This window comes from Rhinolophus sinicus, chromosome 17 (assembly GCF_057876585.1).
Source record: "Rhinolophus sinicus isolate RSI-liver-muscle chromosome 17, RSI-T2T, whole genome shotgun sequence".
NCBI classification, from domain to species: Eukaryota; Metazoa; Chordata; class Mammalia; order Chiroptera; family Rhinolophidae; genus Rhinolophus; species Rhinolophus sinicus.
The window spans coordinates 106,910,715-106,936,705 of NC_142517.1; the positions used below are offsets into that span (position 1 = coordinate 106,910,715).

The following is a 25,991-nucleotide window of genomic DNA, read 5'->3' on the forward strand; positions in this document are numbered from 1 at the left end:
TTTAGTACCTATGTTTTCTTCTTTATATTTTATTGTTTCAGGTCTTATATTCAAGCCTTTGATCCATTTTGAGTTAATTTTTATGTATGGTGTCAGATAACAGTCTAGTTTCATTCTTTTGCATGTGGCTTTCCAGTTTTCCCAACACCATTTATTGAAGAGGCTATCCTCTCTTCATTGTATTTAACTCCTTTGTTGAAAATTAGTTGTCTATATATGTGTGGGTTTATTTCTGGGCTCTCAATTCTGTTCCGTTGTTTCATGTGTCTTTTGTTCTGCCAATATTATAGTCTTTTGATTATTGTAGCTTTGTAGTATAACTGAAGTCAGAGAATGTGATGCTTCCCTAGCTTTGGTCTTTTTACTAGGATTGCTTTGGTCGTTTGGGCTCTTTTGAGGTTCCATACAAATTTGAGGATTTTTTTTCCTATTTTTGTGAAAAAGGCCTTTGGAATTTTGATGGGGATGCATTCAATCTGTATATTGCTTTAGGTAATATGGACATTTTAACAATGTTGACTCTTCCAATCCATGAGCACAGAATATCTTTCCATTTCTTTGTGTCTTCAATTTCTTCCTACAGTGTCTTGTAGTTTTCAGTGTACAGGTCCTTTACTTCCTTTGTTAAGTTTATTCCTAAGTATTTTCTCATTTTTGTTGCAATTATAAATGGGATTGTTTTCTTCATTTCTTTTTCTGATATTTTATTGTTAGCATATAGGAGTACAATGAATTTTTGTATATTGATTTTGTATTCTCCAACTTTATTGTGCATTTGTTTATTATTTATAATAGTCATTTGGTAGAGTCTTTGGGGTTTTCTATACATAGAATCATGCCATCTGAAAATAGTGACAGTTTTACTTCTTTATTTCCAATTTGGTTGCCTTTTATTTCTTTTTATTGCCTCATTGTTCTGGTTAGGACTTCCAGTACTACGTTGAATAACAGTGGAAGATTGCATCCTTGTCTTGTTCCTGATCTTAATGGAAAAGCTTTCAGTTTTTCGTCATTGAGTACAATATTAGCTGAATGTTTGTCATGTATGACCTTTAATATGTTGAGGTACTTTCCTTTTATACCCATTTTATTGAGTGTTTTAATCATAAATGGATGCTGTGTCTTGTCAAATGCTTTTTCTTCATTTATTGATGTGATCATATGATTTTATCCTTTATTTTGTTAATGTGGTTTATCACATTGCTTGATTTGCATATGTTGAACCATCCTTGTGTCTGTGGAATTAACTCCACTTGATTGTGATATGTTATCTTTTTAATGTATTGTATTCAATTTGCTAGTATTTTGTTTAGGATTTTTACATCTATATTAATGAGAGATATTAGCCTGTACTTTCCTTTTTTTGTGTGTTATCCCTGCCTGGTTTGGATGTCAGGGTAACGTTGGCCTAATAAAATGAGTTAGGAAGTATCCCTTCCTCTTCAATATTTTGGAAGAGTTTGAGTAGGAAAGGTATTAGATCTTCTTTGAATGTTTGGTAGAATTCACCAGTGAAGCCATCTGATCCTGGACTTTTGTTTTTTGGGAGTTTTTTTTATTACTGTCAAATTCCTTACTAGTGATATGTTTGTTTAAGATATTCAGTACTTCGTGGTTCAGTCTAGGAAGGTTACATATTTCTAATAATTTTTCCATTTCTTTTAGGTTATAGAATTTAATGCCATATAGCCTTTCATAGTATTCTTGTATAATCCTTTGTATTTCTGTGGTGTCTGTTGTAACTTCTCTTTCATTTGTCAATTTTATTTATTTTTTCAAAGATCCAGCTCATTGTTTCATTAATTTTTTTGTATTGTGTTTCTGTTTTCTATTTCATTTATTTCTGCTATAATTTTTATTATTTCTTTTCTTCTACTGACTTTGAGCTTTGTTTTTCTTTTTCTAGTTCCTTAAGGTGTAATGTTAGTTTGTCTATCTGACAGTTTTCTTGTTTTTTGAGGTAAGCTTGTAATACTATAAACTTCCCTCTTAGTAACGTTTTGCTGTATCCACAAAATTTTGGTATATTGTATTGTCATTTTCATTTGTCTCCATGTGTCTTTTATTTTTATTTTTATTTGACCCAATAGTTGTTCAATAGCATGATGTTTAATCTCCACATATTTTTTCCCCCCAGCTTTCTTATTGTAGTTAATTTCCAGTTTCATATTGTTGTGGTCAGAAAATACACTTGTGTTATTTCATATTCTTAAAATCATTAAGACTAATTTCATGCCCCAATATCATATGGTGTATCCTTTAGAATGTGTCATGTGCACTTGAGAATAATGTATATGTATGTTCTCTCGTTTTGGGATGGAATGGTCTATAAATATCAATTATGTTTATTTGGTCTAATGTGTCATTTAAGGTCAATATTTCCTTATTGACTTTCTGTTTGGATTATTTATCCATTGCTGTCAATGGGGTATGCAGGTCCCCTGTTATAATTGTGGTTTTGTAAGTTTCTCCCTTTAGGTCTGTTAGTTATTGCTTTATCTATTTTGGTACTCCCGGGTTACGTATATATAGGACGTCTGACAATTAAGTTAGCCAACTTGCCACTGTGCGCTTACATTGGCAGCACTGTACAAACAATTCAGTAAGGTTTCTTAACCTTGGTATATCAGTGTCTCACAGCTGTGTTTGTGTATTGACGTGTGGTGGTATCTTGCTGAGTGGTGTTCATTATTATTGTTGCATGTTTTTGTGTGATTTTGCAAGAATGTCTGAGCTTGAATTAGAGCAACGAATAAATATTAAATTTCTTGTTAAACTTGGCAGGGGTGGAAGGTCTCCTGGGTTCCCCCTGTGGTGGGATGTGGCTGGCAATGGGGCTCAGGGCCTCTGAGTTCCCTCCACTCCTCTTTGTACTCAGAGGTTGTGAGCTGTACTCTGCTATCCAAGGCGTCTCCACTGCCTTTATTGGACTCTGTGTTATGGGTGGGGGAGAGGTAAGGTTGGGGAGGTGGCTTTGTGAGTCTGTGGCTTTGCCTTCTTGGTAGTGATAGTGGCTTTTAGCTCATGGCTGCCACACTGCAATGCTGCATCTCTACCCCTGTCATCCTGTTTAGCTACAATGGGCGCCAAGTCGGAATGTTGCTTCTGCCCTTCTGGCCCTCCAGGCTGCCATGTGGGGGCTTCAGCTCAAGTCCTTACCCCTACCAGTTCAGCTGGGGTCATGACAGGTACCAGAATGCATCTGTGTCCCCTATCTCTGTCCTTCACCCCATCCTGTATTCCCTGCTTATTTAGATACACCCACTTTCAGATGTCTCAATGCATGGAGCAGACATGTTCGTGTTGAGCAGGGAATCCTTTATTGAATAATATTTGTCTGATTTGTAACTTTAAGGGGAGAAACCAAGGGAACTTCTCTCTCTGTCATGATGCTGATGTCACTCGGAGACCTCCCTTCTTAAAACAGACTGAATTCATGGATGTGAACTGGATCTGCTCTGCAGATCAAGTTGTACCCCAGCAGGTGTTTCTCTGAGTGTGGTCTCCTCAGCAGCCCAGTAGGTTTGGGGTGAGGTGGGAGGCCTCTGGTCTAAGCCACATTCTCAAACATAGTTCTCCAAAAACCTGATATCTTGGGTGTGACTGTGTTCCTTTTCAGCTATTTGATTAAAACAGTAGAAGGAGGAGCTCTGAGGTTAAGCTGCTGAATCTCTTACAGAACAATTCCATTTTTCACATGGAGCTAAATCTAGCTATCACAGTAGATATTGGTATAGTAGAATACAGTACTGTTTCAACATTAAATTGCTGACAACCAATTGATTCTGCTTTTTCCAAATTCAGTATTTCTCAAGATTACAGTGCTTTAACAGACAAGGCTTAAGTAAATTCAAAGTAGAATTAGAAAGACACTTCTGTTTTACAAAAAAGTTTATCATTTAAAAACTGTATATGCTTACAGTCCCTCAAGTTTGAATCCCAAATTTACTGTAGAAAAACTATTCTTTTAGCAAAGATACTAAGAGTGAATAAATATTCCTAAATATCTATCTTTTTACTAATTTTGTTTAGGAATCTAGGAACCTGGAATAGCCTTTCCAGCAGCTACTATAACACAGTGTTACAGCTTTAATTGAGATGTATTGAGGTCCTGATAATATTTGAGTACCAATTCTTTCCCCCACCTAGTGTCTTAATCTATCTGGGCTGTTATAACAAAACTGCTGTAAACTGGGTGGCTTAAACATTTATTTCTTACAGTCCTGGAGACTGGGAAGTTCAAAATCAAGGTGCCAGCAGATTTGATGTCTGGTGAGGACCCACTTTCTGGTTCATAGATGGCCGTCTTTTAGCTGTGTCCTCACATGGTAGAAAGGGTGAGAGAGCTCTCTGGGCTCTTTTATAAAAGCACCAATCCCATTCATAAGGGCTCTACCTTCATAACCTGATGACCTCCCAAAGTCCCCGCCTCCAGTGATCACACATTGGGGGTTAGGTTTCCATATAGGAATTTGGGGGGACACAAGCATTCAGTTAGAGCTTAGAAATGAGAATGGATTATTTAGATACTTGGATCTTCTAACTGAATAATATAATTGTTGTTGTTTGCACATCCATATTTAGCCTAGGTAACAAAGAAATGTTCTTGGATTTATATATGGTATAACAACATTAAACAAAAAAAGCCATTGTAAGTTCTATCTTGCTTAGTGAATTTGTTGTTTTGTCCACAGTAATGCAGAGCATTTTTTACAGAATAAAATCACATTGTCCTCTGACAGCCTTTAAAATTTTCTAGTCTGAATTAAAATAAGTAAGTAACCACCTCTTGTTGATTTAAAATTAATTTTGAGGAAGACCTTGGGGGGCTGTGTAGTGTATGTTTGTAGATGCATACACTAAGTTACATAGTCTTCCAAGAGTCTAAGGGTAGTTTTAAACCATTAATTTAAAAGTTAAATTTTACGTATGACATAACCATCAGAAAAAGACATTTCACAGCAAATTGAATTTCCTTTCCACAGGTGATATGGGGTTTTCACTGGGCTGGCCATGGGGCATGAGTTGCCTTCTTATCTAAGAGACACATATTGTTTGTCATGAATTATTATTTAACTTAGTTCCCTCAGTGTAAATAAGCTTCATTGTAGGTGCTGCTTAGAATGTTTTGAGCATACCTGTAAATTACGTTATTAACATTTCAAAGTGCACAGACCCTATAAAGGTATGTGTAAAATGGGAAATGGATTAGGCTACAATAAGGCTTAAAAATTTGTTTCTGAAGAATGGTATTTCCTAGTCTGTGCAAAATTCCTCACCTGGGATTCCTGTGATTACTTCCTAAATAAATCTTCTGCACCTGAGTCCTCGTCTCTGGCTCTATTTTTGAGGGACACACATCGAGACTTCCTCCACCAAAAGCTGCCTCAAAGCCTAAGATTTGAATAGTTTTAGGAGGGACTGAGAGGCATTTCTGTCAAAATCTGCTGGGCATTTCCATAGTTAATTACAGAAAACTATTTCCAAGCTTATTCCTTGTCGGGAACTCTGCCTTTTCTATTCTTTGTCCCTTTCTCTCACTGGAGAAAAAGATAGAGGTTAGGGAGGGTGAGGGGCATGGTACCTTTCTTTGTTAGTAATTCATGTAAACTTTTTATGATAACAGAGAAGTGATAGAGCAAAATATGTTTTAGTTAATGAGGTCAGAGTTATTAGTTTGCAAGACATGGAAATTATATCTTAAGAAGAATGTGAATTTATCATATGGACACTTAATAGGAGATCAAAGAAATGAATGTTCTCAGGTCTTTGATTACAGAAGTTTGCATTAAAAAAAGCTGCAGCTTGAAGTGGCAGTTGTCCTTCTCATCCTTCCTGTCCTTGGTTCCAAAGCTCATACTTCTTTTCATCTTTGTAGGCCCCATTCTGGGTTAGGGGCTATTCCAGCTATCGTGGCCAGCCAGGACTTACCCTGGCTTGTGAAGCGCCTACAGAATTTGAACAAAATAAAAAGCCAATGAGTGAAAATTTTCTTACCACTGACTCTTCAATATACTCAAGACAGAAGAGGGAACCAATGGACAATAAATTATTTCTTAACTTTAAAAAAAGTTGAGATAGAATTGACATGTGACTTATTATTTTTTGAAGAGATGCCTTCTACAAAATAAAATGGTGATGTGCTGCGGAGAGAAGGCTGGGGACAAAAGGGAGGAAGAGCTGAACTAGGAATCAAGAGACATCTATCTGTGACTCTCCTCACCCCCAAGCTTTAGCTGTGAGGCCATCGTTCTTTTGTGGCACGAGGATGACATGACTAGTGCCAGATTTGCCTCCCTCCAGGTCTGTACAGCTGGGGACTCTTCAATGAAGAGATAGCTGAATAAAAAGTGGGATCCAGCATATGTTTGCGGGGCATGGCTCGCAAATGACATCCGATGCAAATGGAAGAGGATCACCCTCCTTGTTGGTCATCACTGGGTGGGTGGGGACCTTCTTTTATGCTCCTGGGCATCAAAGATCAACAATCCAGAGATCAGACCTCACCTGGGAAAACAATGAGGTCTGTACCCAGTTTCCCTCCTCAGAGCATGGCTGGAATGCACCCCGTGTGACAGAAGAAGGAAGAGACCTTCATTAAAGCACACATGTTTCTGTACATGAGTTGTTTAATAAAATTATACAAATTCTATCATTTCCACTAGTTTGTGGTGACCTTTATTTAACCTTGCGACTGTAATGAAGAGCAGTGGAAAGAATATGAACTTTGGGGTTATATCTTGGGCTCATGGTGCTGGGTCCGAGAGACCCAGACTTTGCAGAGGCTAAAGAAAAACCAGGTACAAGTCAGTGAATTTCTGTGGGACTTAATGTTGTCCAAGTATTTATTACAGAATTGAACTTCCCTGTGAAATTTTTGAACTCTCATTTCTCTGTGAGAATCTACTAGTGGGAGGGGTTTATATTGCTCAAATTAGGGACATTTTTATATTAATATATATATATAAATTATTTTTATATTAATTATTTTATATTAATTCTAACATGATTTTGGGGGATAAGGGAAGCTAAGATGTGCTAAGAGATAAACTGAGGCACATTAAAATTTTCTAGAACTCAACCATTTAAACTGGGGCAGCACCAAACTGGAAGTGGTTAGGAGCATTCCACGGACAGGAACTAGGAGAGAAGCTTTTATAGATGTGGAAGCAATGAAAATAAATTATTTGATTGGCTATAGCTTAAGTGGTTGCCTTATTTAGGAAAGCTTAATTGGCTCTTTGGAGTTGGCTGTTCTAAAGTTTCACTTTCTCAGATTTGAGCCTTTGACTTTGGCTTGGGTTTGGCTTGCTTGCATACGCTACCAAGGCATTAGAGCCACCCAGGATAATGGCTGCCTCGTTTAACTACTGTCCCAGATGGGTTAATGGCAAGTTTTAAAATAGAATGGGGGAGGGAGAGGAGTTTTTTTGTTTAGTGCATTTTGTGGCCTTCAAGTAAACTTAGTTATAGTCCTGTCCTGGCCCATTTCAGAAGTTTTGGGGAACAAAATATGAAAGTCTCCTCTCACCTATCTCAGAGAGGAACAAATATCAGGAAAGAGGCCAACTGAATGAGGTAATGGAATTTTCCTGTAATCCGGGCCCTGGGTTGACTTAAGTATTTTCTGTTAAGTAAGCCCAAGACAGAACTAAAAGTGAGCAGGGTAGGGCTCCAGGGAGCAGGGAAGGGGAACTCTCAGCATCTCTCCTCACCCTAGAAAGTTTGCCTTTTCCATTTTCTGAGCCTGCAATCTCCACTGTCCTCTACAAGACCAAGGAGCTTTCAAACGATTGGTTAGATACTGAAACACCATCTATGGGTTCTAATTGGTCACATTCACCAGTGGGTTGGATTCCTGTGCTATACAAGGTTACCTGGCCTGGAAAGCTCCTCTCTTCAAGTTTTTCTTTCCATGGGGCTGAAGGGAAGCTGAGACAAGGGCAATCCCATTGCAATAGGCTGGATCATCCTGGTTTGCTCTTTACATTTTATCACCTGCATGTTGCATCTTGCAACAAGAATGTTTGACTCAGTGACCAGCAGGTGTTAAGACTGGGATTAAGGGACAATCAACAATTCTTCCTTGATCCTTATGCCTACATTGTGGGTTCCAGACCAACTTCATCAGAGAACCTAGCATTAAGTGTTATGGTCACCAGATCATTAAACAGTGCCTTCATTTTTAATTGATATTCTTCCTTGGTGGATACCTTTTCAGGACGCTCTTAAAGACTGGTTCTTATTGACAGTACAGGATTTGGGAAATTTGGGAACCTTAGCTATTAGGGTGACCAACTGTCCCGGTTTGACTTGACTGAGGAGTTTCCTGGGATAGAGGACGCTGAGTGCTAAAACCTGGGAAGTCCCTGACAAGCCACGATGCATTGATCACCCTAGCTGAAGTGCATCTTAAGGCCATTAAACTCCACACGGGAATTGAATTTCTACTATCTGTGCATCCCTGGATATGTTACTAGCTCTCTTTGAACCTGAAATCCCTCATCTGTAGAAAGGATTTCATGAATATTTAATGAGACTAAATTTCCTAGCATATTTCCTGGTCCTTAGTAGATAGTTTTATTAGTACAGCAGAACATGAAATGATATTCTGAGAAGAAAACACAAACTGGAAGGAATTGGAATACTTTTCTGGGTAAAAGAATTGCAGAAGTTTCCTGAACCCCTTTTTCTTCTCAGCTTTCCATCTTAACGTTAAGCAATACAGGGGCGGGACAATGGAACGTATTCCACTCCTGGAATAAACCAGGGGCCACAGATTCAAATAGCTATAGGAGGCCACACAAGGAATGTGAATGGCTGACACGGGATGAATGAGACATGTAGCACACTTGCTGTAAACAGAGAAGGCAACCACACAGCCCTAACAGATTGTGGACACATGGCAAGAAGGCTCAGTGTGCCAGGTCTTACCAGTTTTGTCTAGAGAAGCCATGTGTATAATTTTTTATAAGGGATGTGCTTATTTGAATAAGCTGACATCAAATTTAGGACTTTTAAAACAATGTATGAATCAATCAAGACATTTCATGGGCCTTTAATCCTTTCACTGAATTGCTTGTTTGCACAGAAGAGAGAAACTGGATGTCATAATAAGACAACCAGAGAAAGTTTATTCTACACAGATGGAGTAAGCATCCTTGTTGAAAGGAACCAAAGTAATTAAATGATGACCAAAAATAAAAGGACATTGTCAGGTTTGGAATTTGGGTTATCTTGTAAATCTAACAAGTCTAAACCTGTGGGGTTGCAAAATTATACAGGTAGAAGCTGGTACTTTCATGAAGTGCTTGCAAGCATTAGCTGACAGATTTCAAAACAGTTTGAATATTAGTCAGCACAGATCTGCCTGCCAAAAAGGGCGGTGATAAAAGAACATCTGCAGCCCACACAAATACCCCCTGTTGAGTTAAAACCAGAGAGGAAATCAGCTCCAAAAGTTGCAGAAGGCAAAGAAGCTGATACAGCAGAGTTTTACACGAAACGGTTCAAGACTTTCTCCATGGGTGAAACTGCTTTCAAAGAGCCAGCAGCTCCCGATACGTTTCATGCTTGACCTCTAGCTTTTAGTGACAAGACCTTCTGAGGAGTATTTAGACTCATCCTACTCAGCGAATCACTTACACTGCATAAACTGAATGTTAATTCTGTCAAGTATGGGGATACTAGGTGATAAATGCCCCTGAGTTAAAATAATTTCATGAAATGATGCAAAACTCACTGAACCCTGGGATGAATCTAATTGCACTGTAGGAACAATAAGGCAAACAAATCATAATCACTGCTAAGAAAGCAGCAGAGCCCACAGTAGTATCATCTTGAACTTTTCCAAAAAGCATAAAAATGTGAATTCACACCGAAGCAGCCTGCCAAATGGCAGATGATGTGAAGACTCATCATTGCTGTGGTCTGACTGGTGATGCTGGAGCCTGCATTGCTGGTGGCAGACTGACCCTCAGTGAAGCATACTGTTCTGCCACTGGACAGAGGAGGCTTGTCACTGGCTGCAGCTTTCTGTGGGTCCTGACTGTGCCAGAAACGCTACAAAGAGAAATCCACACACGTGACATTATTGAGGATGACAATGATTTCTTCCTTCCAAGATATGTGTTTCTTTTCTTTTATTGACTTAATATATGCAAATAGCACAGCTGTTGAGATGGGGACAGAATTTTCTTTTTGTCTTTTGCTTTCATTTATTTTTGTTAAAAGAAAAACAATTGATTCAGAGTTTAAATGCTGCTCTTGTGACTACCCGTTATATAAAGCCAAGCAAAATTCATATCCTAAATTTTTTCTTCTCGACTTAAAAAAAAAGAGAAAACACCTTTGAAATCATTTCAGGTCAAATCAGAGCTATCAATCCCCAGCACAGTGGTAGGTTTGGTGGAGAAGAAAAATCTCACAAGTGAGTGAGGCTATGATTCAGGAAACGGCTTTGTGAACTTAGAAAATATTGCTGATGTAAGGTGATCTGTTTTATTACTAATCTACAAATCACCAGCTAGGCAGCTTAAGGAGAATTGTTTGAAACAATGAGATCATGTTTGTTCTCAAGATCTCAGGATTCTTGCTTGGAGGTTTGTCCAATGTGAAAGACAATTTCCTGGAGTGAATTGTGTTAAGATAGTAGTAGCCCATTACGACACCACACTCTGGAGTTCAAAAAGAGACAGGGCCGCTTTAAGAGAGAAACAGGAAGTTGTAAGTAGAAGCCATCTGAATGCTAAGCCGAGGCAGAATGCTCACAGGGTAGCAACTTAAGTGGCGGTGTTTATTCTGAAGCCCTCAGGCAGCCAGACTGCCCTAGGCAAATCTTGATAAAATAGCCCTTTCCTAGGTTTTTAGTTAAGGAATCCTAAGAAGACCTGCGAATGGAGAGACAGCAAGTGTCAGAGAAGAACAGGTATCAGTTTCAACACGAGGGAGCAGTGGAGCTGCTTGTTTTTAATTTTTTGCTCATCCTTACCATTTTGACAATCTGGTTATTTAAAAATCATCGATTCCGCTTCTTACATGAGACTGGAGGGGCGATGGTGTACGGTGAGTGCAGAAATTATAGGATTGATGTGAAACTTGTTGCTTGGGTGTAATTAGAGACTTGTGCTCAGATAGCAAAGTACCGAAACTGGAGAAAATGTGTTGATTGAAAAGTCATTAGCTTGATGAAAGGTGCTGCAGCATAATGAATGCTCATCTCTTTCCAGAGGAGCTGCCGAAATTTACCTTGTCACAAGTGTAAATGTCCCAGTCCTGTTCTCAGGCAGCAGCCCAGCACTGGAGTCTGTTGACAGATGCAGTCCATTGTGATGTGAGGAGCCAAACTGGGAGCTGTTTGTGTTTGTAACATAGACTTTGAAAAGTGATGGTTCTGCAGCCACAGAGCTGCGTTCTCTAACAGCTGGGACTGATGGGCATTAGCAAGTTCTAGGAAAAATAACATCGTGAAAATGTCTGAAATAAATCCTCTCAAGTCAACTAGTTTTCAAGAAGAAAATTGGCAGAAACGTACCCCACCCCTTCTAATGGAATAATTGTGCCCAAATCCATTTGAATTATGTGAGCAATGTTTTATTTTCTTATAATACACAAGCGTTTCTTTATATTTCTTTGTACTTTTAATTTCTTAGCCTGATTTCAGACTTTCTAATTTGTAATTGACATCACTAGTATTATTTGCTAGGTATCTTTCTTTGGGGGGGAGGGACTGTGGAAATGCATTTGTTTAGCATCTTAAGCTCCCAAAGTGTTGCCCTTCCTGTGCAATTTACCATGTCATTCCTTGCAGAAATTTTAATGTAATAAAATGTGACAGAAATTGCCCAGGCTGTACCCTCATCTTTGAAAGTAAGATGCAAGACACCAATAGTTTTAAAACTGATCTTATTGATGAAATAATTCACTTTACCACTTTTATCTCAGCCTGATAATGGATAAGAACCTTGAAAACAATGGAAACAGGTGAGGCATTGCTAAAATTCATACAAAGGAATATACTTTGACTGTATTTCGCTACCCTCATTTTGGAAGTCCTGAAGCCTTTTACATCCCTGAGGTTCAGGGAACGGTATCAGTGCACATGGTATGCTGACACATGGTGTCCTGATGATAACAATGTATAGTAGTCATGATTGGAGACCACAAGAAATGCTTTGCCTTAACTGGATCCCACTGTGAGGTATTTAGGCCAGGAGGTAGAAGTTTCAGGCTAAGCAGCCTGATTTCTTTCAGGAGACTGCTGTGCTGATCAGTTCAGAGCACAGAGTTAAATTCCTTTGTGTTGAGGGTCTTAAATCACAGGACAAAACTCTCACTTGAGGGGGAAAAGTCACAGTCAGGTTGAAGAGAAGCAGTCAAACAGAAAGGAAGTGATGTCATCAAATGTAAAGCCAAGGCTCCAGTCGCTTGCCCTTCTCCATCATCAGCGGACCAGGGTCTTTCTCTGACGTGACTAATAAATAACCAGTGAGGAAATGGGATGTAATCTGAGAAGCCAGAAACAATGGAATCCTTGACATTAAATAAAAGCGCTATCTATGGTTTACCAAAACAACACAGACTTTAAAATTATAAATCTTTATTAAAGGGAAGGATTTCTTCACAGCCCTGAATTTGATTGAACTATGACTCAGTTACCAATTTCAGTTTATCTATGATGGAGCACTGTTCTGGAAGGCTTTTGATTAAATCTGGTGACCTACTAAAATTAAAACATTGTAGTCACAACACATAAATGTGTAACTTTCATGTGGAACCTGAAAATTTTCAAATTACCTTTAATCTCCAAAAACTCCATGAAATTTGAAGTTGTGGTAGACTCACAAAGTACAAGTATTAGTGCACTGCACAATAGCTGAGAGGGCAGTTCTCTAAAAGGATATTCTTAAAGCAGTTTAGGCTTAAGGTTTGTGACAGTGGTATTAAGTTGAGCTGTCTGATTTCTGTCCTTTCACAATTTATTTTTATGTGAAAGCTGTTGAAAACGAGTTCTGAAACTGTAACGTTAAAGTTTTATAAAAATTATGAAGACATGCATATATATGAGTATGTATCACTTACTATTATTCCACTACTAGAATTTTGATTATCCTTGAGTTATCTTGAACTGTATCAATCAATGGAAAGACTTTTCTTTTAGTGTTGTTTAATTCTTTTTGGTGTTGGCATAGAATTATAATTGTTGGAATATAAGAGGATTTTAGAGGTTCCCTTCTCCAGCCCTCTCATACAGAGGAAGAAGCTGAATCTCAAAGAAGCAAAGTAACTTCCTCAAAACTGAACAGCCACTCCTAGCAACGTCCGTGTGCTTTTGCTCATCCTCATGTCTCATAAGGTCATGTTTATCTTAAAAGAGCCCTCGCTGATTGTCTCTTAAACAGTCCATATGGAAGGTGTTAGTGACGTCTCCCATTTCTTCTGCAGGGATGATCGAAATGTTATATATGAAATGTTTATTAGGGACTTTCTGTCCGTGATGTAATAAGGTAATCTGAAATTACAACAGAGAAACAAGATGGGACATTCTAATAAATGTTTTCAAATGATAAAGGGAAAAGCGATGCCAAGCGAATACATTGCTTAGTAGCTATGAATGCATTTGAAATTCATAGATAGGGAAGTAGCCTTAGAGAGCATAAGTTTAATATTCTCATTTCACAGGTGAGAAAACAAAGACTTAGAGAGGTAAATGTTATGCAGTTAGTCAGCTGCTGAGCTGAGATTCATTCTCCATCTCTAAAAGATGCCAAAGATAATTTAAAATAGGTCAGTTCTCTCAATAGTCGCCTTGGAGAGAGGCTGTGTCTGTGAGACCCAGATGCATCTTCATATTATTTGTGCTTTCAGGAGTAGTCAGATCAATTCTATTTTCTAGGAAGTCCAAGAGTGAAATTTCAGAATAAGACTATGCAAATCCCTTCCTCATCAGAGGATGAAACGCATGGTTTTTGTGGGGTCCTGCTGGGGTCATGGTGATAATCAATGGGGAAGAAAAGAAACAAAACATGGTTAAAATGTAAACTTTTAAAAGTTTCTTTCTTTATAGGAGATGAACATTTCAGAGTAAACTGTGCCTCGGTGATTTCCATCCTACAGATAGATACACTTGTGAGGAAACATCTAAGATTTTGCCATCCTGTATCTAATGCTTATCAGAATGTGGCTAACAGCTCCTCTCCTTAGCTGACCACTGCACCTGCTCTCACCAGCTCTTTGTAAACTGTCATTTCCCTCTGTATCAAGAACCATACGCATTTTCTAAAACAGCGAATTTCCTGTAACAGCCCTGTCTGCCACCTGCCTTTCTGCTGTTATTCCATTGGTGTTTTTCAAATATCTTTTAGAAGGCATAATAGGTGTTCATGCATTTTACAGGGACTCCAATTAGAATGTTCTAGGGAGGAGGGCCTCAGGATATGAGCAGTTACAGTAAAATGACAGAGTAAGTGATCAAAACTTTTAATTCCTCTTTTACAATTTCCAAGTTGTAAACCTTAAAATAGGTGCGTTGCTTGGTTGGACTCTGTTCTTTGGAGATGAATCTGCTGCTTCAAATACAAATAATCCACTATATGAAAATTAGCATTTCTCTTGGTATTAAGGGTCACAGGATGCTTTTAAAATGAACGGCAGCATTATATCAATATTTTTGCCTCACCCGGAACAGTAATGTGTAATTGTGCCTCGTGACATTCTATGGCTCTCATTATTTCAAAATTGAAGGACTAGAATCCATAACTGGTTTAAAATATGAGCCATGGTCATGTTCATTTAAATTGGACTAAAAGCTTAAGTGACTATTAATGGCCAGAATATTGATTGACAGCAGCTGGTGCACTTAGCGCTGCCCACTCAGAAGCCTACATCCCCTGCTCTTGCTCATAAAAGAAAAGTTGCTTCTTGTTTCCTGCAGCATTAGAATTTCATTCCGCTGCACTGGGGCCTCCACGTAAGGGTTGGGGTCTGAGCTTGGGGCCAGAACAATTTAACCGCTTAGAATTCTACCTCCGATCTGAGGGCTTCTCATTATACTCACAGCCTCTTAAGTTCTGTGGAAATTTTGCTCACTATTTAGTGGGTAGAAGTGAAATTTAAAGCCACAGAGTTTAGATTTTGATTTCATTAAACTATTTCATATTAAATTATTAAATTATGCCTGATCCTCCAAGTATGATTACCAGTTTAATGGGGCCAATTTAGATCTCTCAACAGCATGTTTTTCTGATGCTGTAAAGAAAAACAGTTACATAGTGAATCACCAAGGTTTTAAAAACTATCTTTCTGTAAAAATCACAAGGCATCTATTTCATCTTAGCAGTGCTCGAGGTTCCTGAGGATAAAACCAGGTTGTTGGACGTGGCGTGGCCCCACTTTACTGATCCAGCTCACTCTGCTGTAGTCTAGCCCTGCTCCCGCTTCCTGACTGCCAGGCCACAGGCCAGGCTCACTACAGCTTCCCGCCCTTTCCCCTACCTGCATGTCCTCCTGGAGGCCTTCTACTTCTGCGAATGTAGCATGCTTTACAGAGAAAGCACTGGATCCTGTCTTGGGGATTTGGGTTTTGAAATCCTGATGATTTTCTTTTTTTTTTCAGTAGCTAGATACGTTAATTTGGGCAAGTGACTAAACCTCTGGCCTTATTTTGCTCATCTATAAGATGACAAAGAAAGGAAATAGATATCACTAACCTGTCTTGCGGCTGCAAACGTCTTTCAAAATTCAGGCCAAGACTGACTTCAGCCATCAGGCATCTCTCAGCGCTTCCAACCCAAACCAGTAGCTTTCCTCCCAGAATCCTGTCAGCATATAATGATATCCAGTCCTTTTTCCCAACGGGATTTCCATTATGTCATTTCACCACTCTTAGTTCTTTGGACCCAGCTCTGATTCTGAGTGTTCAGTAAATCCTGTTGAATTTTTCTCAGAAAGGTGAGGAGAGCAAGTTATGCCATCAGAACAGTGAGGGCTGCTCCGGGTTTGGGGCTTTGAGATTGGGTGCCTGTCCTGTGAAGATCGGGGTGGCTCTGGTTCGATTGGAAGGGCTCTGCAGGAAAGGTACTTAGGGTTAAGAGCCCAGTGAACTAAACTTTCTCTCCCTTTTAACATAAAAAGTATCGATTTTAAGGAGCTTCAGAGATCAGGGCAAGGTTTTCCATGCTATAAAGTGTGAACCAAAGGAAGATTGAAAAAGTGGGACAATCAGAGGTATATTGCTCTCTTAGATTTTTAAAAGTCAGTTTTAAGAAAATAACCTCCCCCATAGTCTGCTGTGCTTCTGATTCCTTAAGGACCTACAGAGAAAGAAGCCCTGCAAGCAAACGGCAGTGGGGCCTCAAAGAATCCCCTCTCATCAAGAAAATGAATTTATAATTCAAACTATTTAGAGAGATCATATGTACAGTCTAAATTGAATTCAAATTATATGTTTTGAGAACTGCACACATGAGGAACCAACATTTGTTAACATCCCTCACAATAACCATTTTTTAGATGGGGAAACTGAGGCAGCAAACAACTAAATAACAATAACTTGCCCAAGGTCACACATTTCTAAATGTCCCACTGGGACTCAAACCTTGACAGTTTGACTCCATGCGGCCACCAAGTGTCACAATCCTGGGTGTGTTTATGGGTGCATGTGTGTATTGGGGGAAGGTATTACCATTTTCATGTTACAAATGAGGAAACTGACACTCAGAAACATAAAGTAACTTGCTGGTAACCTATAGGTCCGAGCTTCAAACCCAGGGCCAGAAAACTCATGTTCTTTCACCTATACGTGTAAGTTCTAGAAGAGTTACTGTTATTTAGTAAATGTCTGCTTTGTGCCAGGTGATGGTACCTAGGGAATTTTACAAAGAAAGCTAGAGACTGAGATATCTAACTGTATACATTATTGCTAATCCTCACTACATCCATGCAAAATAGGCACGATGACCTTTAGTTTGCATATAAGACATTGAAACTCAGAAAAATTTACAGCCTGGCCAAGGCTGCACAGCATACTGGGCAAGAACTCCATTTTTGAAAGTGAGTGCTCTCAAACTTTGGCCACAGTTGTCTTCTCATCAGCGTTAGCTCTTGATATGTAACTCTCTCATGAAGTCAGGTGTAGGGAAAGTTGGGGAGAGGAGGTGGGTAGTTCAGTTTTTCTTGTACCTTGAAGCTTCAGAAATGTTATGCTGTCCAAAGCAAAAGCCCAGCTTGGGAACCATAGCGGGAACACATCCAAGTAGCCAGCTGGAAATGTCCCAGGGAGAGGGATGAGGCTCCGGGAAACACCTGCCCCAGCGTCAAGGAAAGCAGTGTTGCCAGTCCACAGTCGTTCTGGCTTTAAATGCCTGTGGTTGTCAGATGGGTGTGGAAGGTCCTGGAAATAGTATGAGAACAGACTGTGTCTCGTTCATGTGGCTCATACAATATGGGCTTTTGTCATATGTTAGTTTAATTGAATTGAATTTTTGGAAGAGGCTGAAGGTAGAATCATGAATTACGCCTCTGGGCTCTCCCAGCTCTATGAAGCCTGTGTGCGAGATCCGAGACGGCATGGATTTGGTGGAGGTCCACAACTGGCATATTGGTGGGGACTCTTGTCTTTTACGAACGTGCTTCTCACGATGTGGCCCCTGGACCAGCAGTGTCAGCATCGCCTGAGAACTTGTTAGAAATGCAAACATGTGAGCCCCAACCCAGACCCACTGAGTCCAAAACTCTGGTGGGGTTCAGCAGTCTGCATTTGAACAACCTTCCAGAAGGTTCTGATGCACTAAATTTTGAGAACTACTTCACTAGGAAAAATAAAATTGAACATGCAGTTCCTAGTTTTGTCTCCCCTATTTCCTCCTATCTTTTCTCTTTCTCACTTCATTGCACCCTGTGATGAAGAGGGGTTTGGGAGACAATCTCTTTTGTTGGGCAGTCCATCCCTCTTACACTATTTACAATACTTTGTAATGTTTCCACCTTAGGTTTGAGAAAAAGATCGACTTTTGTGTAAACATTATAAAGTAAGAAATCATTTTGTTTTAGTTGGTACGTATCTGTATATTTATTCTGTAAACTTTTTAAGCTGATTGCAAGGAAGGATGTTAGCTATGTACAAGTTGGTGATTGAGAATTTCTAGAGAAAAGTTATTGATAATGCTATGTTAGGAATCCCAGACTCTTGTGAAATGTGTGTGTTGTGTCTGTATGTGTGTGTCTATGTATGTCATGTGTATGTATTTGAGTATGTGTGTGTGTTGTGTGTGTTTGTGTATGTTGTGTGTTTATATGTGTTGTGTCTGTGTGTGTCTGTGCATGTGCCCATGCATGTGTGCATGTATGTGTTGTCTGATATGTAGCTAGGATGGGGCAAAACATTGGCCACCCCATCATGGTGGAAGATCTGAGGGTTGAGACTTTCTGTCATTTCCCACAGTGTCTGTCCTCTGAGGAGATAAAAACTCTGAATGAGGCATCCGAGGTGGAACAGCTTCGTGGACCACTTTCCACTTTGGGACCGGTGCCCCAGACCTGTTCTGAAACCCAAATGGGACTCTTTTCTTCACCAAAATGAGCTGATAGTGAGCCAGTGCAATGCAATAAATTGTGTCCTTTTAGCAACACCCACACTTTCCTTTAGTTGGTTGAATTTAGAAGGTCGGTGGGAAGGCAGAAAAAGAACAAAAGCCCTAAATAACCAGATGGTGTTGCCTATTTTTACTTTCTATCCCTGACTTATCTCAGGGCAAATCTGAACTGTTAAAAGGGAAAATGTTAGGAACTGCTTTTAGCATTTGAAATTCAAACCCATATCATGTCCTACATCAGTGTTCTGACAAAGACTTGATAAGATGGGGGAGGTGGATAAATATCAAGTAGAAAGTTAAAAGTTGTGGAGGTGGCACTTCAAGTCTACTATGTGTGAACGCTGTCTACAGACACTTAAATGGTGTCCACTGATTTGGCTTTCTTAGGATATTTCTCACACCCTTTCCTTCTTCCTTTCCACATTTGAATCCCTTGCTCATATTTTTTAAAATCTGAATGACTGAAATAACATTATGGACTCCCTGCCTTAAACACTCTCCCACTGCAAAAAGCCCTAATAATGATAAAGAACACTCTTCCTTAGGCTTTTTTTTTTTTATTCCGGTCATCTTGAAATTCCTCTACTCAAATTCCTTTGCTAAATTCTTCTTCATGTAAATAGAAATAGTTTCCAGTGTTAATTTCTTCTCTGTGTACTCACCGTATCTCTCTCTCTATATTTTTAAAATTTTTACTTTTTTTAAATTAAATTTATTGGTGTGGCAATGGTTACTAAAATTACATAGAGTGTACGATTCTGCATCTCAATTCTCTTTTCCCCTTCAGACAATTGTCTCCAAATGCAGTTTCCTCTGCTCCAAAACAACAAATCTGCTTTCTAACAAAGGACTCACACATCCTTCCAAAAGACCGCCTTGCCAACCATGTCTTCCTCTTGGATACCCTCTCTTCCTCAGCTGAGCTGGCTCCTTGATCGCAGCTGCCTAGGCAGCCATCCCAAACTACTTGACATGCCCGATTTACACAGCTCACTAATTTTTGTGTACTTCTCCCTAGAAAGTCCGAGCTCTGTTCTTTACTTGGTGAGCTCCTATGTATCTGCAAGATCCTCCTCTGTGAAGCATCCCTGACACCCTGAGGAGTAGAGTTACTTGGTCTCTCCTTTAGGGCTCCTTAGGACTTTCTACATTCACTTGTTAAAATAAATAAATAAATAAAAATCTTTATATCTGTGAGGATGCATTCAGCTGCTAGTAACAGAAAAAGACTTAAGCATTAAGGATGTTTATCATCTCCCATAACTAGAAGTCCAGAGAGGAGGAGTCTCCAGGGCTGGTTGATTCAGCAGCCTGCTCTTGTCATCAGGGACCCAAGTTCTTTCCTTTTCTCTGCTCTGCTATTCTCCGTACTGACTTCAATGTCAGGTTGGCAGCGACATGGGCATGACAGTCCCTGGTTTCCCAACCAGGCCCAGGAATGTCCTGAGGGAGAAGACAGTCAGTCCTCTCTCCTCTGTCTCTCTTGGAATGTCAAAACTTTTCTAAGACACTCCCTAGTCAGCTTTCCTTGAGTTTTTATTGACCAGAAAAGGGTCACATGCTATTCTAGCACCAGTTATCAGCAAGGGGAATGGGAAGACCTGTGGAACTAAAAATGACTTCTACTTACTGTAAGCACGCGGGGAGGGGTGGCTAGCTGAACAAATCTGGGCTCTGTTGGGAAAAAGGGGGATGTATGCTGGGTTGGCAGTCACTGGTGTCTGATAAACTTATAAAGTTGAAATATTATATAGTTTGAGGACTTACCTTCTTGTTTTTTGGTAAGGGAGAATGCCTCATTTATCAAGCTTATGCTTGGTAGCCACTCAATGCATAGAGGGTGAAAGAACCAGAAAACTCAGTTCTTCTACAATCTTCTTGTATTTCTACCTTTACTTTAGCCTCCTAAGTCCTCTCCAATATCACGTGGCACTTAAATATACACCTGTGTGACAGTCTTTAGATATGTGCAGACAACTGGGCTTGTGACGTTGTGTGACTGCAAGTGACACCCCCTACAGAAACAGCATTTGAGGGAGCCTGCTGGAGTGTGCCCTGCAGTGTGGCAGTGTGTGTGACAGTATTTAGCACACTCGTGGGTTTGAACATAGGCAAAGGGAATTGAGCACTTTGTGTTTTAAAAACAGTTCTGAAATCTGTTTCATTGTATGTAAATAGGATCATTGCACACTGTTAAGTCCCTATCCATATTCCTCTCGGAAAAGGCCCTTCAGGGAAAAGCTTCAGCATCATGTAGAATGATTGTCAATAAGATGCAGGAGAATTGGTTATGAACTGCAGGCTCCATATGAGAAGAGACTAGACATTTGTATAATTTATGAAGTGACCCCCCATAAGTCTGGTACCTACCTGACACTACACATGGTTATTACCGTCCTGTTGTGCTATATTCCCTGTGCTTTATTTTACATCCCTGCGACTATTTTGTGACTACCAATTTGTATTTCTTAATCCCTTCACCTTTCTCACCCAGCTCCCAAACTCTTCCCATCTAGTAACCATCAGATTGTTCTCTGTATCTACACTGTACACCTGCAACTAGTATAAAATAATGTTGGATGTCAAGTATAATTCAAAATATATGTAATCACAGGGATATACAAGGAGTAGAGTCAATAATATTCTAATAAGTATGTACAGTGTGAGATGGGTAGTAGACTTATTGGGGTTATCACTTTGTGAGGTATATAAATGTCTAATCACTATGTTGTTTGTACACCTGAAACTAATAAAAAAAAAAGAGAAGAGACTTAAAAAATACTTGTACCTTATGCTTACTGGAAATCAGGATCATAGGACTGGGGAAGAGGAAAAGGGCTGGTAGGATTTTAATATTTTGTGATCAGGGCCATATTTTATTCATTTGTTTAACTCCCACAGTTCTAGAGCAATGCCTTGTGTTTTTGTGGCATGAAAACATGAGGGAGGGAAGGAGAGGAGTTTTCTCATATTTTTAATGTGGTGAAGTGAGAGCCAGTCCAGAAAGACAAGGCTCATATTTCTCAATACACATTCATTCAAAGTGCTGGTGAGGCTGTTCCATCCTTCCTCCCTCCCTCTCTGCTTTCTGGTCCCACAAAATATACACCTGTGTGACAGTTGTATACACTGTGTTCCCGCACACCAGGCTTCTGCTCTGAGAGTTCTAGTGCAAGCTGTGCATTGGGCATGATGTTCCTTACACGGCACATGTTAAAATGTTGGTCACTGACTAACTACATATACTCAGGGGATCCTTTTCTTCTCGACTCCAAGGGAGTTTGTGGACTTGGCGAAATTGGGTTATAGTTCTCCCTAAGTGTTTGGCTTTTCTTGAGGAATAAAAGATGAGGAATAGCACTGAGACTCTTCCCTAAACAATCTCATTATCTAATGGGGGAGACAAAGCCAAGGTCTGTAAAGCAACACTAAATAGTATATTTTTATAAAATTGGTCCTAAGGGGCGGGGATCAAACTGTGAGTTCTGTAAGAACTCCAAGATGAGGGAGTTCATGAGCACAGCCCCACAGATGGGACTTGAGATGGAGTTTGTAGCATGGGGAGTGCTTTAGGATGAGCTGTATTGCCCAACTCCATCCTGGAGCTATATACTGTGGGGAGAGGTTGGTGTTCACTAGAGAGCAGGTCCCCACGATTGCCATCCCAGGTGCCTGGATGTTCAGACTTGCAGGTGCAGGGGATGCCTCTGGACTCAAATTTCTGCCTGGAGATGGTGATGCCACCAGCTGGCAGGGGACAGAACTCAGTGAAGTGTCATGCTTGTGAGGATACAACCAGGAACCAGGGCTGAGCATGCATGTGCTGGGTGCCACTGCTTTGCGGTACAGGCTTCCTTCTTTTCTCTTGAGCAGGTAGGTTTCTCATTCCTGATTCACCAGTGAGAGTGGTGGTGTGTATCCATAAGCCAGCAGCCAGTCTCCCCCTTCCTTCTTCTGTGCACAAGTGGTTGCTGCTGTCTTTATCCTGTATCTTTGTGTGGGTAGAAAAACAACTCTCTTTCATTAGCGTTTTCTTCCTCCTAGCAATCCCACTTTATCTGTCACGTGCTTTCACATAATATTGTACAGGACTGGGTTAACCCAACACTTCATACAGGGTCTAACAATTAGGTTCACAAACTCGTTGCAACAATGTTGCTCATCTTTTTTGATATCAGAGGGATCATTCATTATGAATTTGTACCAACTGGACAAACAGTTAACCAAGTTTACTATTTGGAAGTGCTGAAAAGGCTGCATGAAAAAGTTAGACGACCTGAACTTTTCACCAGCAATTCATGGCTCTTGCATCAGGACAATGCAGCAGCTCACACGACACTGTGAGGGAGTTTTTAGCCAGTAAACAAATAACTGTATTGAAACACTCTCCCTACTCACCTGATCTGGCCCCCAGTGACTTCTTTCTTTACCCAAAGATGAAGGAAATATTGAAAGGAAGACATTTTGATGACATTCAGGACATCAAGGGTAATAGGATGACAGCTCTGATGGCCATTCCAGAAAAAGAGTTCCAAAGTTATTTTGAAGGGTGGACTAGGTGCTGGCATTGGTGCATAGCTTCCCAAGGGGAGTACTTGGAAGGTGACATTAGTGATATTCTGCAATGAGGTAAGAAGCACTTTTTCTAGGATGATTTCGCGAACTTAGTTGTCTGATCCTTGTATGTGTGTCAGCGTACGGCTGAAGCACAGTGTGGAAGGGTGCCTGTCAAAAGCACTATGGGTAGGTGTCTGGCCTCTGGCATTAAGGAGTTTCCAGGTGATGCTACTGCAGTGGGGGTGCATGTTCGCTGTGTATGTTTGTTATACAAGCACACTGAGGCTGCACTTCCGCCACTAGCCCTTACATGCTGCCAGTGCTGTCCTCTCAGCCCTTGGGGTTGGGGAGAAGCAGGGTCAGAGCATTTTGTCTGGTGTGTTAATTTGGGTTCTCTGAGAAACAGAGGCTGGGAAGAAATTAGTTGTGCACAAGATTCATTGGGGGAAACTCCTTTGAGATAAAGTGGGTGAGGAGCCTGTGCGTGCATGTAGGGACAGCCGTCAGACTTTGGTCCAGCCCCGACCCTGTGGAGAGAGGGAAGGAAGGCAGGCTGGGTGGGGGAAGATTTAGGGTGGGTGCAGTTCTAAAAACAAGACTGATTGGGTGTCCTTGAGCCTTGGTGGCCTTCAGAGGGGTTCCATCTTCCTGTCAGCACCCCTGCTCTGCTCAGTCTTTGGCCAACCTCAGCGTGAATACAGTTGTGGACTCTGCACAGAATCTGAGGCCATGGTCAACTGCACCCCTCATCGTGGGAGATCTGTCTGAGCAGTGCATTTTCATGGCCATTGCATCAGGTCACCTCTGGCAGCAAGCGGCTTACTTCGTTTACTCCAGAGCGCCTTGAAGGCTGGGACTAGAGCTGCTGCAGTGGGTGAGGCAGGGCCATCTAGGGTTTGAGGCCTTGTATGAATTTCACCACAGGGGCCCAGGTACTAGGTACTCATTATCATGACAAATACTTCTTTTTCCTTCTTGGGAGAAAAAACAAAAACAAAACAGTGGATACTTCATGTTTACCTCTTGTTATTGCATTGAAAGCATATTGCAAAAATAGATGGCTCACTCTCTGAGAATACTGAATGGTGTTAATACAGGTTCTTTCTGTTCAATCCCCAGGAGGACAGTATCTTGTGCTTTAAATCCCATGTGAGTAGAGAGCAGAGGTCATAGTGTCATTCATGCTACCTGCCAAATAACTTTTAGAAATATGAATCCGTCATAGTCGAAGGGTATTGAAGAAAAGACGTTCCTGCGCAGGCGCCCGAAACCGCTTGCAGTGTAGATGATACGTCTCCCTTTCTCTTTCCTGACTAGTTTTATACAGTCGTTTGTCCCCATACATGGAAGGCTGCCCTCCGTTCTATGGCCGATCAAGCCATCATGGTGGTTACATATCCACCACGCGTTCCCTCTTGCTAACAAAGGTTAGGATACAGCATTTCTCACGATTACGGAGGAGTGGGCCAAATACTGAAGAATAAATAAGGTGAAAATATCTTGGAAAGAAATCTGTTTTCCTTCTTACCTCTCACTCTAATTAGTTGCTCAAGTGATAGTTCTTATATGGCAATCTGATTGTTTTATTCTCCTGCCTAAAATCTTTTAATAGTTCTACATTGCCATTGGGTTACAACTAAACACTTAGCATGGCAGAGGAGCCTCTGTACCACCTGGCGCTCACCTATGGTCCGCAGTCTAGAGCTGTCTCTTATCTTGATCTCGATCTCGATCTGTCTCCTTCCATTTCTTCTCTTCTTGCACCACTACTGACTCCCTAAATCGACCAGATTTTTTAAGTCTTTCTGTATTTATATATTACATTAGTTAGGTCATCCTAGTGACTGTGAAAACAGAAACACTAACATTTCAGTGACTGTACAACAAAAGTTACCTTTTCATTCACGTAATAGTCCAGTGCAGGTATCCCTGGTTGGTAGATGACCTTCCCCACCGGGTGCCCCGGGGCAGGCTCCTTTGTTCCCTCCCCATCCACCTGGTAAATGGGGAAAGAGAAGGGAGAAAGCTTGTGTACTTCTTCAATGTTATTTTTCGGAAGTGACACGTATCACTTTTACTTAAATTCCTTTGTTGAGAGCCCAACCAGGTGCAGGACAGCCAGGAAACACAATCTCTGACTGAGCAGTCACTTCACAGAAGCAATTCTACACATTGGTGAACATAAGTCCTGGGGAGCTTTTTGCTGTCTCTGCTGTTACGCATGTGCCACCGACCACATGTGCAGCATGGGTCCCAGCTCATTCCCTGATTCAGCTTGTGTGGACAAATCTTATGTGACCATTTAAGATTCATCCACAGCTTCATCATTCAAAGGGCTTCACCTCTCTGTGCTCACATAACACAGTGTGCTTATCAGCTGTCATAGCACATGTCGTGTTGTATTATAATTGTTTGCTTATGGGTCTTTATTTTGTAAATTTGAGCTCCTGTAGGACTGGGATTGTATTTTTATTTCAAATCTATAAATGTCTGGTACAAAATATGCAGCCAACAAATGTTTTATTAAATAAATGAAAGGTTATTAGATGACTGGATTCACAGAGAGTGGTAAAACTTCCAACATTTGATGTTTTAAAGAGTGAATTTATCTTAAAAGAGTGGATTTATCTTAAAACACATAAATTAATCCTAATTTTAAATAGAATATGTAGGCCTATGAAGTTTCTTTGCTTTTGTTAATAAACCAATAATATTAAGAGAGTTCATAGTTATCAGATTCCATGAGCATCTAATAGAGTTTATAAATTTAAAAGTCAATGATTATTACTTGGGTTTCACTCTTCACTGTAAGGAACACTATATAATTAGAATGCATGTGGCTAT

The 25,991-nt window shown here is 40.2% G+C and overlaps 1 protein-coding gene across 1 annotated transcript in view; it reads left to right on the forward strand.

Annotated features, from left to right (window-relative positions):
- The first annotated feature begins 10,724 nt into the window (after positions 1 to 10,724).
- SLC9A9 (solute carrier family 9 member A9) overlaps positions 10,725 to 25,991 on the forward strand; it is a 572,969-nt gene continuing 557,702 nt past the window's right edge. The window contains exon 1 of the mRNA XM_074334001.2: positions 10,725 to 11,064. Coding sequence (XP_074190102.2) covers positions 10,896 to 11,064 — 169 coding nt within the window. The 5' untranslated portion in view covers positions 10,725 to 10,895. The remainder of the gene's footprint in view (positions 11,065 to 25,991) is intronic.